At 33.3% G+C, this 20,126-nt stretch overlaps 1 protein-coding gene across 7 annotated transcripts; it reads right to left on the bottom strand.

Moving 5' to 3' along the window:
- Window positions 1-862: 862 nt before the first annotated feature.
- Window positions 863-4,585, bottom strand: LOC111901627 (E3 ubiquitin protein ligase RIN2). Of its 7 annotated transcripts, none has more exons than XR_006187287.2 (12): window positions 3,463-4,585; window positions 3,310-3,387; window positions 3,126-3,212; window positions 2,903-3,024; window positions 2,697-2,793; window positions 2,521-2,626; window positions 2,257-2,414; window positions 2,040-2,177; window positions 1,897-1,964; window positions 1,443-1,836; window positions 1,191-1,351; window positions 863-1,083 (listed from the first exon to the last, which is right to left on the bottom strand). XR_006187287.2 is itself a non-coding variant. In XM_042898342.2 (12 exons), exons 2-12 carry the CDS (start codon window positions 3,703-3,705, stop codon window positions 1,295-1,297), a joined length of 1,548 nt encoding a protein of 515 aa, XP_042754276.1. In that variant the 5' UTR covers window positions 3,706-3,864; window positions 3,952-4,585; the 3' UTR covers window positions 863-1,294. The 7 variants fall into 7 exon arrangements, 6 of the variants coding, with proteins under 6 accessions (XP_042754276.1, XP_023753274.1, XP_023753273.1 ...); XM_042898342.2 differs by having other exon boundaries at window positions 863-1,351; window positions 3,463-3,864; window positions 3,952-4,585; XM_023897506.3 differs by having other exon boundaries at window positions 863-1,351; window positions 3,463-3,878; window positions 4,270-4,585.
- Between the last annotated feature and the right edge of the window lie 15,541 nt (window positions 4,586-20,126).

The raw sequence follows: 20,126 nt of genomic DNA, 5'->3' as shown, positions 1-20,126 counted from the left end.
GAAGGCGAGTTGCCATGTGAAGGGCTTCAACCCAACGATCGGGTGTAAGATGGGCATGAAATAAAAGAGTAAGAACAATATTGTTGATTGTGCGTAACATGCGTTCAGACTTTCCATTTTGTTGGGAAGTGTGAGGACAAAAGAAGCACATTTGAATGTCATTAGAGTTGTACAAATTTTGAAAACGAGAATTAGCATATTCCCCACCATTATCACATTGAAAAACTTTTATATCGGATTGAAAGTGATTGTGAATAAACGTGCGAAAACGAACAAATTTAGAATCGACATCGGATTTAGGGCTGAAAACCCCTCTATTGTCTCCACCCATGGTGTCATGAGGACATTGCCGCATGAAACTTTTGTTGATGCGCTCTACTTAGTCATCTCAAATTTACACGTTGGGGATCTTGTTGCACAAAATTATTGTGTCCATCGTCCACTGTAACTATTTCACCATTATATAGTATGTAACATCGTCCTAAACACTATCTCCCTTATAAATCATAGATAATAAGTACTTAAAATTCTTCTTTAGGAGTAGTACTTTCTCCTCGATACATACTTCTCACCAATCGTTACATTTCATGCTGAAATTGCACCAAATATATATCGTCTAAAATATGCTGATTTGTACCCACCTTTCTTCCAACCTAAAATTCGGCTAAGTTCTAGTCTCTACCACCAACACAATGTTAGCAAAGATAAATGTGCTTGAATACTCCATGTCACCAAAGAAAGTTTGAACAAAGGTTATACTCATGGTACAATATCATACACTTTCTCTAAGATAAACACCATTTGGAGATCAATATTTCCATCAATAACTTGTGTTAAAAAATGATTAACTTAAAACCCTACATTATTACAATGATAACTTATATTTTTTTAATAAAACACAAAGGGCGTACGCATTAAAAACACAATTTGGTCAACTTATGACCCGTTTAAATTCGAACAATTACAAGTTACAACCTAATTTACAAGAACGCATGAGCAAATGTGTATATCAGTCTCTCTTATTATAGGGCCTAAATTTACAAGCATGATAGAAGCGAAACGACTTGCAAATTGCCCCTGAAACTGAAAGCACCAAAATTTTCAAATCTATTCACTTGTTATCTATACATATTTTGAACCTTTTGCATAAGTAAAACAATCGCACATAATACAGGAAGGATAGATCTTACATGGATTTGTGTGTTGATCATTTGTATACCTTCGTATTCCCATGACTTTATTTACCACTTGGGAATTTGGTGACAATTATTGTGAAAGGATATATTATATAGTATTATATTTGAAGAAGATTATTCACAGTAACAGAAGTTGACATTGTTCGCTCTAAATCCTGCAAATTGATTAAACCATTATACTGTTTTGTATAAAAGAATTCCATAAGGGTATTTTGGGAATATAATATAATGTGTGAAATTGTTCACCTGCATGATTATATTACGAGGGACATGAGGAAGCACTTCACGAACAATTTCAGCCATTTCAACCATACGTCTTAAATCCTGATATGTAAGATGTAATCCAACCCTATTGAGAGAATCATCAGGAACCACTGTAGGAGCATGATTATGAACAGGAGCATTTGAAGAAGAAGAAGATGATGATGACGTGGCATGAAAAGCATTAATAGGCCAGAAGTTCCATGAAGGTAGAGTGGTATGAGTATGTCCATGTGGATTTTGCCATTCAAGTGCAGAGCTTAATTCACGTGCAATTTGCTCATCATTTGAAATATCTTCAGTATTCGGTGTAACATTTCCAAAAAGAGGTTTTCGACATGTGGGACATGAGTAATACTCTCTTTGACCTTGGTCCAACCTGGCATTGACACATGTCATTTTAAAAGCATACACAAGTTACTATAGTTTAGTATTTTACCATGATCTGAGGCATGAAAGATGAAAAAGATGGTTGCATGTGAGCTTTTTAGCCTTCGTCATTGGTTCCTGTAAACAGATAAATCTTTAAAAAATAAAAAGAAAAAGAAAAAGAAAAAGAAAAAAAATAAAGTTGAAGTTTACACGACAAATGGCACATTCATCATCATAAGACTTAATCTCTTCAGATGTTGCATCAGGTAGAGCTCCATTAAGGGTGGCTAAAGCTAATTGTAACTTAATAAATCCTTTTGTACGTTTTACAATTGCACTTAATAAAGCCTGCATATGTTGTAAAAACTTACATAAATATGGATTATGGATGAAATTTGAAAGGCTCTGATAAAATAAAAGAACTTACACGTATATTTAGAAAAATGACTGCATCAAGAATATGAACATTTACACCATGAAGCCATAAAATATGCACATAATGAGCAAGAGCCATTAGCAAACTCATCATTTCCAATAAAAACCCTAAATTACGTGATAAAACACTCTTCCATTCCCACATTGCACCTGTTTTATAAGAATAATTGTAATAAGTAAATAAGTAATAACCACAAAAATATAATCATCATATATGATATTATAGATTATAAATTGATAAATTGATAAATCTTGCCTGCTGATGATATATCAATAAGTTTTGACATTTTGGAATTTGTGGAGGTGCCTGTTGAGTGATATTTCCATATATCAAGGAGTTGAAATCCATGGGCTAAAATAGCCTGTGAAAAAAGGACAGAAATGAGTTAATAATCAAATTCAGAAATATATATATATAAAAAAGATATGCACCTGTAGTGTCTCAGAAGCAATACTGAGAGGCTCAAAGAATAATAACATATCTAGAGATGATGGTGTTGTATCGTAGATAAGCATACATATTCTTATCCTGAAAGTAGCAATAAAGAACTTGATGAGGATGTAAATAAATACATTTAAAAAATAGGTTTCTTGGAATCTGTGTATAGAAACAAAATGACTAATTTAGCCCTATATACCAGACCACATCAACTGAGATAACCAGTAATAAAACACAATAAACGCGGAAGTAAGATCGGGGAGTTGCAGAAGGAGATGAATTCAAGGATTGAAGGCGGTCCCTTGCTAAAGCTTGAAACATCTGGAAAACATGAAAGATAAAAAGTTAAAATAACAAGATAAAAAATTTGTCACTTGTTATACACACCCATAAAATTTTAAAGAAACCATTGAAAAGAATACCTTCAAAGAGCTCACTACAATCAACCATGTTGACCATGATCCAACTTGAATAACTGTTGGAGGGACTACCAATGGAAGGAACATTCCCTGAATCACAATCAGAAATTGATTACAATGTCATATGCCATATGTCAAGAATCACAATCAGAAATTCAGAATATACTTCAAAGATGACTGCTTCTACCTTGTACATAACATAATTAACCAATTGCTCCAACAGCTTCCGAGATTCAAATGCATGAAGCTCCCCAAAAAATATTGTCTGCATGAAGAAATTAGAAACCATCATCAAAGAATCAAAATAGAAGATAAATGTGAGTGCTATGATGCTGAATACCTTAAGAGATAGGATGATGAGTAGATATATGTTGATGACAAAATTGGCTACAAGTGCAATTGTGGAATTAGAACTTAAAAGAAGCAGCTCCAGTGCATGGGTGACATCTTCAGGGTGAAGAAGAATGTTTCTGTTTAAACCATCTGATTTGAGTTCTGTAAGTGAAGGTTCTGTCCAATAATGGAGGGTTGTAATGCTCAACACTGTGAAGATTGCTGAAACTGGTAAGTAACTTACACCCATGATATACTACAATGAAACCAGAGTTCCAGGATTTCATGAGATAAATGAATTGATCACAGTGTGCAAGAAGACATGAAGAAGCACACAAACTATAATTTAGTTTGTACACCATCCATCAAAACCCTTTGAATCCTGGAACAGAGTCTAGATTTCTGTAATCTGTGTCATTGATACTGCAACAATTAGTAAATTAGACAGGAAATTAAGAAACGAAAGCATAAATGGTACATTTAACAATTATATTACTTGTTATCAATAATGTCATTTCAAATTTGAACATACGAAATTAGGTTCACTCTTCGGTACAAACAGTTCAATCTGATCGTATATACACAGAAGTTGCCCTCAGACCAACTGAACTTTTATACAAGTTCGAACAAAGAATCCAATGTGGAGACTTGCGAAAAAGACAAAATCGTAGCATTAAGTACAATTGTCGATTCCTACACTCAATGGCAACCTAGAAACCCTAGAATTGCTAACAAATTACGAAATTATCGATATAATAAACAAATGATATAACTGATGTAACATGTATATAAAGATATGGGAAAAAGAATTTACATGGACATTTTTGTAAGATGGATGAACAAGCAGATGATCAGCAGATGCGTGTGCTGATGAACTGATTGCATATAAAATTCTAAATACTGCAATATTCATTCATCGTGAAACCAGACACACATGATAATCGTCTTGGGTGTCAAACATGTCCCGATCTAAGACCATGACGTGAAATCTTCAGTGGAAAATTCTGTATCTTGGCCTTGCGCACAACAACGATCGAGAAATCGACCAAAATTTGTGGGAAAAGATGGAAGAACAAAAGTTGATGAATTTTGCAATAAAATATCTCAAAAAAGAAATATGTGCATTATTGACAAATATAATTATTTGACGTATAATTGTTCATTTCTAGCTTAAAGTGTAGGTGATAGTAAAAACTTATGTGAAAATAATTTACAAAGAAATGAATTCTCGGTTTTATATAGATTTACTTTATTATTATTATTTTTATATTATATTATTTACCATTTAATTTATTTTTTATGTTAAAAAAGTATCATTATAGATCAATATCAGTATTTTTTCTGAAACACCAAAAATAAGGTTATTGGTAAATTACAAGGTACAACTTATTTTTGTTATCTCATAATTCATTATACGTTTTAATCTTATATTTTAATTTTATTTAAAAAATCTATAAATTTGTAGAAAAAATATTTTTGTGAAACGTCAATCTTTAAAAGATTGACATTTAAATATTATCTTCAATTATAACTTCAATCTTTTTCAAGTTTTTACAAACAAAAATGTAAAAATGATAAAAACATCAAACACTTACACAAACATTTGATCAAACATTTGAGTGATACATAAAAGTTTAAAAAGAGTGTTTTTCTCTCCTAAAATATCAACCACAAACCATTATTATATATATATATATATATATATATATATATATATATATATATATATATATATATATATATATATATATATATATATATATATATATATATATATTAAAGTTATGAAAGATTTTAACAGTAAAGTAGCTATTTTTTTTGGCAATTTTGGTCCTCCAAGTTATAACATTGACCCTTTACTTTTATGCTTTTGTTTACAAACAACCTTTTTATTTTGGTTTGAATTTTTCATATAACCCTCACCTTTTAGTATTTAGTCTTTTGGCAGAAATGGTCCCTCATTATTATTATTATTATTATTGTTAGACAAAATTATACGATTAGTCCCTGTGGTTTACCATATTTAACATTCTCTTTTTGATTTTAAATTAATGTTTTATTTATTAGAAAACTAGGTTATAACCCGTGAAAACCACTGTTAACAAATTAAAAAATAATATTTGATACTCATGGCTTATTTAACTATCGAACAAATGTCACCATTTTCATAATGGGTATTAGGATATCTCAATGATATATAAATATATAGTAAAAAAATACAATATGAATTCCAATTATAATTAATGGAGGCCTAATCAAACCATTAGTTATTTAAATGACAATATTAAATGTGAATATCATCAACAAACTTTTTAATTAGTGACTAAGATAAGTAATAATATTTATGTTGGTATATTACAATTTAAAATATTTTTTATGTCAAATGTCGATACACTGTAGGTAACGATTCCAAGAAATGAGAAACGGAACCGGTCCGTATCAGTTCCAAACTTTAGGAAATAGAACCGGTAACATCAATTCCGGTTTCGAAGCAGTCCCAGTTGCGAGAACGGGTACCCGCTTCCATTGCATCCTACTTTTGTTTCTTCCATCTATAAAATTAACAATCCAACTATTGTTTCTTACTTTTGTTTCTTTCAGTTAAAGCATCCTACTTTTGTGTCACATACACTGTTTCATGTATGATAGCATTGTACTTTTAATGTACAATACTTAAATAAGAAAAATAGTTAATTAAGAAGAACTGAATAAACATAATTAAAAGTAAGATGCTACATTAGACAAACAAAAGAAAGTGCATTGCTATTTCTTGCATTTAGGCCCTATACTCTTGAAAGTACAATGTTGTGATGAAAAGTGTAATGCTATAATAAATTCTATTTTCACAGTTCTAGAATTCTTTTTTAATAATATAATACTAAATATTGAAAATGGCGGTGCAATGCTATAATTAGTAAATGAAATCAAGAACATTAAGATTTTCATTGTATAATCTTAAGAAGGAAAATAGAATGCCTTAACAATTTGGATTTTTTTTAAATTAATTTTTCAATTGAAATATAATACTATCATCATTTGTTTAGTCAAAGTAAAACTTGTTAGTCGTAAAAAAAATTACAATGTTTTATTTTTATAAGTGAAACATACTACTTTCAGATTTCCGACTACTATTTCTTTTATATCTTACTGAAATATACCATCAAACATTATCAATAAAATCTCTTAGAGAAACAAAACCAAGAGATTCAGTACCCGATGACTATAATAAATAAACCCATGAATGAAGATTGTTATTTCTTGCATTTGACCCTAATCTATTTTTTTTTTCAATTACGCTAAAATCTCATACCCTCATGACGGAAAACTCAATATATATTTTACTTACATTCACAATTGAGATAGCTAACCACCAAATTACTTAAACATGTTCACTTCAACTGTTTAAAATATAAAAATTGGATCGCGTCCGTAAATTCAACTGACCACAAGGATGGATAATGTTATTTAGCCAACAGTCATATTATCATAAGAACCTTACCTTCATTATCATTAATAGCTTCTCTTTTTGTCTTTATGAGTTACTTCAATGACCTAAGCCTTCACCTTTCATAGTTACATAAACAATAGACAATCTCTTCCATCAAAATAATAGACAGTAAAATTAGCAAAAATATTCCAAAAAATAGGAAATAAACTACTCCATCTTCTAGTGTAAATCAAATAAATGCTTTAAAAGAGCGCAACATTAAATTGAAAGAAACGTATAAGTGTTTGTTGAGTTTTCAAATCTCATTCCTCCGATCAAAATTTTGTCTTTAAATCCTGGACCCCGTCTCAGAAGTAGAAATGCATTTTGTCGAATCCTACAAAAACTACAAATTCACACAAAACCTGTATAAAACTTAATAGATTAAGATATATAAAGTTGTTTTTTTACTCAATGTTAAAAATTATCTTAATTAGTTAAGTTGTGAAAGTATGTTCAGCCATGATTCTATCTTATTTATTCCATAAATGCCCTTAAACAAACCCATGTTCCAACCAAATAGAGCTCTCTATCTTATTTATTCAATATATGAACCCATATCAAACAATAGTCTAATGCATACTACAAATTAAAGCCCTAGAACCTAGTAAGCAAATAATTAAGCTTGAATCAAAATAAAAGGCAAATTGCTATGTAAAAACACAAATTTAGAGAAAATAAAGTCATTGCTAAATTTAAATACAACATCAAAATTCACAAAAAGATTAGTTATGATATCACCCAAAATAAATATCACATAGTTCTAAGGAAATATACATATGAGATAAATACATCACCCTCCTTATCGAACACTGAGCATTACAACAACTACCTTGAAAAGTAAACAAATTGTAGTTAATTAATGAATTATTAATCAAGAATAGGTTTGTTAATTATTATCATAGCAATGCAATATATCATTTATCCTGAAATGAAATATATTAATGGTCTATGCCACTATAATGCTATATTTTGTCTCTAATTGGAAGACAAACTCACAAGACTCCAATATACAAAGATAAATGTTCCATAATGAGAGTATATCCCAGGCAACATGTTGAATATATAAACGATCAAGTTCATGGAAAATGCTAAGAAACAATAATTTAAATGAAACATCACTGATACGATAGCAATGTGAATAAAAAAGACAACCGACCTGGTAGCTCCACGTCCAACACAGAGCCACTTATGTGATTCTTGATTATATGATTCCAAAGCTAAGGAGTATTGAATAATTGATACTTATATTGAGTTATCTAGAGGGGCAAGATCAATAATTAACGATTGAGTGAAAGAAAAACATTAAAAAAAAAGATAGAAAGAGCAGCAGAAGGAGATGTTAACGATGTGGTGGATTGCCTAACAGAGTATTCCAATCATAAAATAAAAAAATAAAAACTTTTTTAGCACTCTACACGATGAAGAACAAAGTTTGATAACCAACCAGAAATCAAAAGAGCTGAATAATCTTCAAGTCGACGATCCTGTTTAGTTGGAGCAGTATATGATAGATTATAAAATGGGTTAAACCATTAAAGGTAGCCCTAGTCCATCGATTTTGATAGGATTACAACCTGATTTCTTGCCTAGGAACATCAAGTTACCAAAACACAACAAATTAATCGTCTGATTTATAGCGGTTACCATGGAAACAAATAAATGTTACCATTTTGTTGGATTTTTTCAAATGCCAATGGCAAAAACAATGAGCGGGAAAAACATTAGCTAAGGGTCTAGAAAGTTGACATGTGGTAGGATAGTGGCCTAAAAAAATTGACAAATGGCATATTTAGTAGTCTTTTTTATTAGAAAAGAAGATACTCACCCAATACCATAAACCCATCCACCATTTGTCATCACCACCACCACCACCGCCGTCAAAATTACATAAATGGTCCATATGGTTTACCCATGGTGACAAATTCAGTCCCTACTACCTGAAAAGACCAAATCCCTCACATTAATGGACAAAAAGCAACCGTCTATATTCTCCGGGATGACATTGTTTATCTTCCTTTACTAGATTATCTCAATGCAATTCAAGATGCTACTTTACTTTACAAAGCAATACCTTCCGACCCCGACAACGCCGGGAAATCTTTTCTAGTTTGTTCTTAAACTTTTTTATATCACTTAAAAGTTTGTGTAAATGTTTGATGTTCATATCCACTTTACTTTCTCGATTATTAAAAATTGAAGTTCCAAATAAAAATAATTTAAATGATTGTTATGATAATTTCCATTTATTATAATTATGGTGGTTGGTACGTCAAATTTTTATGTTTATTATTTTTTATCAAGATAAGAAAGAGGTTCACCAATAGATTTACAAAATAAGTTTTTATAAAATAAATATTTTACAAACTAATAAATTTTTAATTAAATTAAAATAAAAAATTAAGAAGTTGTAATGAATTATGAGATAACAAGATTTTATTTATGTTCACATTTATTCGCTTTCCTTATGTGTACATAATTTACAAGTAAACTTATTTTTGGTGTTCAAAAAATACTCTTACGACCTACAATAACCAATCATAATTGATTTTTTACAAAAAAGTTCACACGTAAATGATATAAAAAAAAAAGACTAAATGTGAATAAAATCGAAAGTTTATTACCCTCATAGGTCATTTTTACTTATAATATTAAAGAAAAAAATTTTGATCTATTTTTAGGTAAATCAATTAACTTAATATTTTTTTAAGACTATAGTAAATCAACAATTTGACCGCCTAAGTGTTGAGAGATTTATTCAATTTAATTAGTTGCAATCAGGTCCGTCCCAGAGGGTGGGCGATAAAGACAACTGTTCAGGACCCATCTTTTAAAGATACCCAAATTTTTTACAAAATTTATTAATATAATGTTAGACATGATCGATTTTGAATATATTATTAGTGATTTTGCATCTCAAAACGCTAGAAGAATTATTTTTCTTTAAATATATGAGTTTATATAATCGAACATGTTATATTTAGAAGCTATAGGTAAAAAAAATTCAATTATTAAGTTAATATAAAAACAGTTGATGCAATTTGTGTATCTTAAGGGTCTTTTTTCTTCTTTCGTCATTAGCTCAAAATATGTTTGGAACGACCCTGGTTGCAATTCTTCTAAAGTGCCAATAAATATATTTGTAAGGGGAAAGGTAATAACATCTAAAATATAGGAAAACGTAATAAGTAAACCAAATGTAGCTGAGAGAGATTGATGTTGGACATGATTTTCATAAATCATATTTGTTCATTTGTGTCTATTTTCCATGATACAATAATCGGGATAGTTTGTATTGTCGAATTCCAACCTAATCTTGTCCTAAAAGTTATAGGAACAAAAACATGATCAATGGTTTCTACCGAGTGTTGATTGCTCTTAATTCTGCTTTACTTAGGTGCATAAAGATATGTATATTATAATGAGTCTGATTCCCAATTTAAAGTGATGTGTCTAATATGAAGTCATAGATGTTCATAATCCCATGTTAGAACATTATTAATATTGGGAAGTCACAAACCTTAAAAGACACTTGATAGTGAAAAGAAAAAAAAAGAAAGATGAAATGCATAATTTGCCTTAAACCAAAGGATGATTTATGTAATTTACTCGTAAATGTATATAAACTTAGGCTATGTGTGTCACGTCATAACTACCTGATAAATTAACTAATTTTTTGAGTTTTTTTTTAATTGTCATGTGTGGCGAATCAAAAAGTACCTTATCAGCTACATGTAACGTCCCAAAAGTTAACAGGAAAAGTTTCATTTTAAAAATAATAAATCATACAAACGAGTTGTTCCAAAACCATTTAAAGTAAATATATCATTAAAACATTAGAGTAAAAATCACAAATAGTCAATGCGAAAAACTTTGTGGGATGTTGTGTGGTCATGCCAGACCATTCCCTTTAGAAATGGAAGTATCTGAAACCATAAACATAAAACCATAAGCACAAAGTTTAGTGAGTTTCCCAAAATACACCATATCATACATAAAATAGAGATTGCTATGTGACAACCATAGTCTTACAATTACTATCATGTCATGAGTCGTATTATAGTCTTTCCTTGCCAAGTCGGGGGCAAAAACCCAAGTTTTAAAAACAAGTGCCAAGAGTCACCTCTTGGTCTTCTATGCAAGTATCATAAAGACAACTAGCATCCTACATATAACTGTCACGGTCCAGACCCTGGTCTTGTGTATAGTTTGTCGGGAGCCATATCTAGGTCTTTAATACTATTGTTAGGGGCCACCTCCTGGTCTTCCTACATAACATAATCCAGTGGGTCGGCATTGGTGTCTTCAACCCACGACAACAATGAGGAAACTCACCTTGATCGGTAAACGAATATATCTCACACACGAGTTGTCAGTGTTGAAGTCTCTCCCACTAACATATCCACAAACTAAGACCTAATTAGCAATTAAGGTAAATACTCCAACTTGGAAATTCCAAATACCAAGATAGACCATTTTGCCCTTCTAAGTCCTCAACCCCTCACAGCTTACCAAAAGTCAAAATGGTCAAAAAGTCAACGGCCAACTTTTCATTGACTTACGCGTGGCCTATGTCTTACTCTATGTACGTAAAGTCTTATCTAGAAAGAATGCAAAAATCAGGCTACGACGGGGTGTAGCCTAGATTAAGGCCCGCGTACAGCGTCCCTTGCCAAACTTTATTTTAAGCACTTAATGCATTAAGACCTTTCACTCAAAGCTCGTATTTGATTCCTACTAGCTCCATAATGGATAAAGCTTCCAACGTTATCCATTAGGATGGTCCAAACAACCAATATCTAGTCTTTATGTCTCAATGGGGCCAAAAATGCATCTTTCTCATCTAAATCCATTAAGTCCAGGTCTCCAACCTTTAAATCTGAATCATTATGATGTTTAGATGGGTAAAGTTCCCAAATTTATCCATAATAAGGTCACAAACTTTCAAGATCTGAACTTTATGCACTAAATTAACCAAAAAGTGACAAGTATGACAAATAACTAGATCTACGAAACCAGTGAGTAAGTTAGAAGATTTTTACTCACAATGGTCCAGGAATGATGTAATCTTGTTGGATCTATACTTGAACTCTTCTTCTATATACTTTGCCACCACCTTACTCTTTAAGATTCAACCTTCCAATAGAGAAATAAGCTCATAAATGATGCCAAGGCTCAATAACAAGTGAGAGGATGCTAGGGTTTCTCAAGGAATGATCTTAGGTGATGGAGGGTGGCAATGAGAGGGTTTCCCATGAGTTAAAGCCATTAAATAAGGCTCAAAATCGAAGATTTAGGGTTTTGATCTGCCTAGATTACACCATGCATAACATTAGTTATTCCCTGCGTAATTCATTAAACCTTTGTTATGCCATGCATAACTTTTATTTACGCCTGCGTAATTCAAAATCCCTAATTTCCACTTTAACTTCAAACAACGATAACTTCTTCATTTTAACTCCATTTCCGACATTCTTTATATGCATATAAAGGTATTGAAGATCCCCACAATCCTACCTAATTACTTTTGTCTTATCACATACCAAACAAAAACCATAATCCATACAAGAAGCCCGATCTATAACTTTTCCCTTTTTTCCCTTTGGGTCCAGCATACGAATCAAGGGCTTAGACCTCACAACCAATATTATGAACCTTTAATAAGGCCCAACTTTACTTTCTCAAATCCTAAAGCCTTTACATGATCAAATTACGAACCACATTCCATGAGTTAAGGTACATCTGAAATGGGGTATTACAACTCTTCCCCACCTAAATTAGATTTCGTCCTCAAAATCATTCCTTACCACTTCCTCTGCCGCACCAGTCAACTCTGCCTGAACATCCTGAGCTCTTATTTGGACTTAAAATTTAGCTCATACAGAAGACCATCCTCTAACATTGTCATCAATCCCAATCTTAGCAGAATTCCCTTAACCTGACAGGGGAATGGACCTTGCCACTCTGTCCTTAGCCCACGAAGGAAAAACCCAACTGCTCTGCCCGAAAACTGAAACCCCAAACCTCGTCTGACTTCCCGGTAAACCGAAAAAGAATCCAATCTGCAACCTGAACATAATGAAACCATTCCGACCTTGAATCATTTTGTTTATAGCTGGTAAGAACAAAATCCTTAACCTTCCATTGTTGTTGAAACCTTGCACTTGAAAACAAAGGCGACTTCCAACACGAGTCTCAATCATTGGTGTCATACCAACATAAAATCACATTTTGCTAACCAACATTTTCATTTTGAAGTACCCGAGATCTCCCGAGTCTCATATTAACCTCCCAATTAACTAAAGTACCGAATTTCCAATCGGTTGTTGTATTTGATACTTCACACACGACTGTACCACAAGACTCCAACCAAGAGTCTATCTGACAAAAACTATCCTAGCTTGTTTGCCAACACGGTTCCAACAGCCCTCCCCTTCCATCCAGCAACAACATAACCAACCATCACATGAACATTAGATAGTCTGCTTCATTCTAGGTGAATGCTACTAGCCCAGCCATAGCCTTACATCACAATTGGCCCCATATCGGCCTACAACCTTCCTTAATCCCATGAATTTTGTGGTCCTCCCACAGTCTCACAACCCTTCTTGTCATGGTATAATTCTCCTTAGTGAACGCTACGAGCCAAATCGTAGATCCACAACACTTTCACAACTGCTCATCGACCTGGTGAATGCTACAGGTCACATCGCAGTCATATAACACTTATACATTGCCTACCAACCTAGTGAAGGCTACGGGTCACCCCGCAATCTTACAACACTTCCATACTGCTTACCTACCTAGTGAATGCTACGAGCCACCCCATAGTCTTACAACACTTCCATCACTACCTACCAATCTAGTGAATGTTATGGACCACCCCCCCAGTCTTACAACACTTCTACCACTGCCTACCAATCTAGTGAATGCTATATGTCACCCTGAAATCTTACAACATTTCTACCACTGCTTACTAATTGCCTACCAATCTAGTGAGTGATATAGGAAACCACACAGTCTTACAAAACACTTCTACTACTGCCATAGTTTCAACCCATGGTCTTTTCAACTAACCACAAGAAGACTTATCCATGAATCAAATACAAGTCGGAGCTCCAAATTGTCGAACCCCAACAGGTGTTCGGGGCGTGCTTAGAACCTCAAATCCTTCATCAAACAAGAACAGGAAGAGAGTATTGGATTAGTGTCTAAGTCCATAACTATATTTGGTATGTACTTGACCTGGTTGTAGCATGGTCCTTTTGGGTTACCTTCACACTGGTGACTAGATAGGATGACTATTCGAAGAAAGGCTGATTTATTGTTAAGAATACTAAATTGGGGTATAGGTATGATTTGTTAATATATTATATGAATAATATATTAATTTGGAATCATATTATTTATTATTATTTAATCATAAATTAATTTGGAATTAATTTAGGGATTAAAGGAACTGATTAAAAGTGCAGGGGTTGTTTTGTAATTATTTGATAGTTGAGTCTTTGGGCCAATGGGTCACCTTATTAGACAAGGTTCGAAAATCCTAGAAGGTTCTAGGACTTTTTGTCATGGCTAAAGGATAAGGTTCCATGGAGTTGCTTAGACCTTAAGCTAAGGGATTAGGGTTTCCACCCTGACACCCTACTTGGCCTCAAGTATAAATAGACCCCCCCCCTCAGGCACTAGAATTCGTCCAACCTTCGAGAAACCCTAGTAGAGTTGAATTTTGGAGCTAGTTACCATCCCTCCTCTCTCTCATATTCATCCTCTCACTCAAGTGTGCTTATGAGCCATTAGAGGCACTACACTTGTGGTACTTGATCTCAAAAGCTAAGGGAATTCAAGAAACTAGTTGTTATTACTATATAACAACAAAGGATATGTATTCTATTCTTCTTTATGAATTTCAAAAATAATAGATGCATGCTAGGTATCATTTTGTGTTCATAAAGTTGTATGTCTAATAGTGAAAACATAGATCCAATTAAGGTTGCATGCACACATAGGATTCTTTGTATAAAACCCATCAGTGGTATCAAAGCCTTGGGTTTTTGTTTTCAATTGGATTTGATACAAGATTATGAACATGAAAAAATTAGGGTTTATGGCTATTAAACCCTAGGGCTTGGATTTTCGAAATTAGGGTTCCAAAACCCTAGTTTTCGATTTTGTTAGGGTTTCTTAAACCCTTTTCCTTTGGCATCAAGATTTCGAAATTAGGGTTGTCTAACTGTAGGGTATTTCGAAATTTCCTTATCCCCAAGATAAGATTCCCAAATTTAAGGATTAGGATAATATCATCTTTCGTAATTATCCATTTAATTGTTTAAGTAGATAATCAAAGATCTTTGAATTATCTTGTAACGCCCGTAGATCTGGGCTAGTCAATTTAGAGATAATACAAAAGAATAAACAATATTAAACAAGTTGTATAATATGTCTCAAGGGTTCTGTACATATAAAGAACGTTGAAATCCGAGTTATAACGAAGAAGTTATGGTCCGTCGAAGTTTTACGACAAAACCGACACGACACCGGGAGACGTAAATAGTGAATTTTTGATAAATGACTTTTTAGCCTTAGTGATCTAAATAAAAGTTGTAGTATACATTAAACTGAGAACATACACAAAAAAAAAAGAACGCCCAAATCTGACTTCAATCTGACTTCGTATGAGGAAATTATGAATTTTCTAAGATTTGGCTTAGCAGTGCACAACCCGAAACTCGAATTTTAAATCGAGCAGTTTTTAGCCTACACGATCTAAATGAGAATTGAAGATCTCATTAATAAGAACTCAACGGTAAAAAGACAGACGAAAACAGAGTCCATATGAAGAAGTTATGAATTTTACGCGAACATTTAACAGTATAATCTCCTAGTACTGTTAAATTTAAGACCGGTCGATAATTAGCTGACGGAGTCAAAATGAAAGTTGTACATCTTATTTTTACCTACGTGTGGATATAAAGAACATCAAAAATGGAGCTCTTATGTGAAAGTTACGGATTTTAGAAGTCGGAAGTGTGCTGTGCGAAAATGGGTGATGTGGCACAATCTTGGTCATTGCTTTCTCCGCAAGTCTTGCCACTAGATGGTGACATGTGGCACCAAGTTCAACCATTTTTTCACCCTATAAATAGAACCTCTCCCACCCTCATTTTCTTCATACCTTTCTCATTATTTCTTCTATTTACTCTCTCTCTAGAACCTTTCTCTAGCCCCGAAACCCCCTAAAAGGCTTAGGGAACCTCCTTAGCACGAGGCGAAAAGCCCCAGAGTGCTCGACGGCTCCGAGAAGAAGAGCTTTTCGGCTCGGGAATGCTGCTCCAAGCAAAACCCGGTTTTCTATAAAACCTGCTGTAAGTGAGCTACGCTTACGCTATTTTTAATATATCGTTTATTTAATTATAGTAACATTATTATGAACTTATAATAAGTACTTAGGCTATTATTATGGGTTATATAAGTATTGTTTAACTCTTATATAATAGTAATAATAGCTATACTATTAATTAGTCTCGGCGAATAATAGACTAAACTCTACTGGTAATAATACTAGGTTTCGTTGAAGGAAATTATTTTTAAGAAGCGAAGCGCTGTCTGAGTTCAGATTCACCACCTTTTCAAGTGAGTGCATGGTCCCTTTCATCTTACACTTAGATATGGAGTATTTTATATAAATTACGTGCTATGTGTGCATATTATCCGAATACTTGATGTCTATGATGGATGAATGATTTTATACATGTTTTAAATGATTTAAATATATATTTATTTTATATCTACGAATATGTTGGGATAAAACGTGGGTAGATGAAATAGTTGGTGTGTGATGAAATAAAATGATGGAAGATAGGTGATGATAGGAATGTGATGATAATTAGGTGATGGATAGGTGATGATGAATCGGTGATGTAGGATGAAAGATACTATAACCTTGTCCGACAATTTGGAGATGTAGTCATCTACTAGAGTATAGATGACAACCACAGACTATTCTAGACAACCCGTGGAAACACCAGCAGAGTTATATCCTGTAGGTGATGAATTACGAGTCCATGTGATGTTGTGATTGTATATTCATGTGATGATACTCTAACCCTTACTATGAATTACGAGTTCAGGCGACGTTGTAACTACGTATTCATGCCTTAGGAACGAGCATATAAGGAAATGTGAGGTAAAAAGATGAGAGGTAAATATAAAGAAGATAACGAGGATGAGTAATCGGGTTGATTATTTATTGTTTAAATATAATAATTATATTATTGTGGGTTGAAAACCCTATCTACTCAACAGGTTTCCCAACCTGACCCACTCCAGCTTATTTGTATCATAGGTGTCGATACGAATCTACTTTGCACTGAGAGATTTAAAAGAGATGTAGATCACTAGTGTAAATGAATGTAAGTTTTGTTTATGCTTATGTTTCTGTATTGACAATGACATCCCAAATGTTTTAAATGAATAAAAATACATTTCTTCGGAAATGTTTTGATAACGTGTTTATCATGTTTTTCAGGGAACAAATTCCGCAACATTTTTATTAAAAGAAGTACTCTGGTTTTTATATAGCATAAACAAAATCGGTCTTTTCTGACCGTGAAAAATGAGATGTCACATATCCCATCCCCAAATTTTCAAATTTTAGGGGACAAAAGGATTAGGTTAAATTAATTGTTTAATTTAATGGATAATCCTACATGATTTAATAATTTAAATTAATTGTTTGATTTTGGATAAATATTAAATCAAAGTTTTAATATTTAAGATTTTAAAATTAAAAAGTTTTAATTTTTGAAAATTTTAAATTTGATTAAAACCCTAGTATTTTGAAATGTTTAAAATACATCCTTATACTATTATAATATTATAAGATTAATAATTATATATATGTATAATATTAAGCCAGTTTTACCATTAGCAGGCCTCATTCATGAAGCCTATCTATAAGGGGAGTATAAGGTTGTTGCCTATAAAACGACAGTTTAATGGGTGTCCACTCTCACCCACCGCTTCCTTGATTGGTGGAGGGTCGTTAGCTGAACGGGTAGGATAGGGAAACTAATTACTCATTAAAAGTATAATGATTAATAAAATAACCAAATGCTTTTATAAATTTCTCAATCTTAGTTACTTTAGGAAAAATGTGAAAATGATGCTATTCCATGAAATTACACTTTGTACCCTTGTCAAGTCGTTAGTGGAGCGTGTGTGGATAACCAGCACACTAATATGGACTAGTAAAGGTGGAAAAGGGTGACTCGATGTTTTTCATAGATCATTGGAGCGTGTGTGGCTAACCTACACATTGATTAGGTGACTGTAACACCGATGGCACCAAGTATATTTGCATGGTTATTCACACCTTGTTTGTGATCCTCAGTATCCTAGTCACAAACTTGAAGGGCATGTCAAGATTTAAACATGCCATTGAAAAGTTCAATGAATCTCAAAAGATCTAGGAGTTTTTAATACATTTAAAACTTAATTTCCTTTTCGTTTTTCATGGTGGAAATTAGTGAATCGTCATTCACTTACCTTCAAATTATTTGTTGTTTAGATTACGACATCCCCCTTCTAAATTGCAAATAATGTTTGTTAGATCCTAGCCCTAATTTCTCATTTGGGTGTTTAATTAGGGATTCTTATCTAATCAAACTTTGTCTCTCTTCTTTTTCAGATGTCTACCTCAAACAACAACAACGCTTCTGGCTCGAACTCTTCCAGCTTATTCTCACTCATGAACTTGTGTGTGTGTGGGGGGGGGGGGGGTAATTTTCGATGGGTCTAATTTCAATGATTGGATCCGCAACATTTGAATGGCTACCTGCTACGAGGACAAGGAGTATGTCCTCGACAAGGAGCTGAAAGAAATGAATGTCAACACTACTACTCCTGAGGAGATCGCTTCCTTTGAGGCTCATGAACGCGATGCTACGAAAGTCCATTGCATCATGCTCGCGATTATGATTGTCGAACTCCAAAATTCCTACGAGGACTACTATCCCTATGAGATGCATCAAGATTTAGTAGACATGTACCACCAAAGTGCCAGGCAGGAGAGGTACGAGATCATCACTTCGATGATCACTACCAATATGAAGGACAGAGAGTCTCTCACATCCCAACTGCAGAAAATGCATAGATATGTCGACCGCCTGCTGAATTAAATGTTAACTTCGATGAAGAGTCGGCGATTGATATCATTATTCACTCCTTACCTCCTTGTTACAACCAGTTCCACATGAACAAGGAAGAGGTCACTTTAAGCAAGCTTCAAGGCCTGCTGAGAGCAACCCAATGTTTTAAAAACTGGTTTGAACCGGCCGGTCGAACCGGTTGGACCGGGAACCGGGGGAGGGAGCGGTTCAACTATCACCGATTTTACGTCGATTTATGAACCGGATTGAACTAGCCGGTTTTTAGAAAAATCCGGTTGAACCGATCAAAATAAATCGGTTGAACCAGTTAAACCGAATAAAAACATCTGGAAAAGAACCATTTGCATAATAAGCTTTGGTGATTTTTTTCAAATCTATTTTGTTTTCTCTAAATAAAAACAAATGGTGTGTGTTATAACATTTTTTGATGTGTTCTTTATTCATCTAAAATTATACTTTGTTTCAGTATTATACTTTATTTTCTTTTTTATGTATATGGATTGATGTAAAACACTAAAACTTATAGTTATGTGTTATTTTAATGTATTTGGATTGATTTACAACTTAATTATATGTATATTTTTAATGTTTGAACTTGTAAACATCAAATCATGATTTATATATAAATGTATGTGTAGGAAAATAGAAAAAAATGAAAATTATAGAAACCGGTTTACCCAATGGTCGAACTGGTTAAACTAGCTGAACCGGGAACCGGTCACATACCGGTTCAACTAAAAAACGGTTTTTAAAACATTGGAGCATCCTCAAGGACAGATCCGTTGCATGAATTCCTACTGTTGCCCCTATCTTGGCTATTGGGCAGGGGAAGGGTAAGAAGAGGAAGAATCCTTCTAAGAGCCACCACAAGGGAAAGTCCCAAGATGGCACATCTTCTAGTGGAACCAAGGTTGGTCCCACTGCACCCTCCTCCAACCCAAAGGATGCAAAGTGCTACTACTGCCATGAGAAAGGGCATTGGAAACGAAGCTGCCCAAAGTATCTACAAGA

The sequence above is a fragment of the Lactuca sativa genome, chromosome 9 (assembly GCF_002870075.4).
Source record: "Lactuca sativa cultivar Salinas chromosome 9, Lsat_Salinas_v11, whole genome shotgun sequence".
NCBI lineage: Eukaryota > Viridiplantae > Streptophyta > Magnoliopsida > Asterales > Asteraceae > Lactuca > Lactuca sativa.
The sequence above is the reverse complement of the archived record's forward strand: the minus strand, read 5'-3'. Positions and strand labels throughout refer to the sequence as shown.

What these genes read in the sequence shown, in the direction of transcription:
- LOC111901627 (XM_052767562.1), bottom strand. Translation starts at nt 3,705, where the DNA reads ATGGGTGTAAGTTACTTACCAGTTTCAGCAATCTTCACAGTGTTGAGC. An exon ending in TTAATTATGTTATGTACAAG is followed by an intron (nt 3,213 to 3,309) that starts GTAGAAGCAGTC and finishes ATTGTGATTCAG; the next exon opens with GGAATGTTCCTTCCATTGGT. An exon ending in TCATTTTTCTAAATATACGT is followed by an intron (nt 2,178 to 2,256) that starts GTAAGTTCTTTT and finishes CAACATATGCAG; the next exon opens with GCTTTATTAAGTGCAATTGT.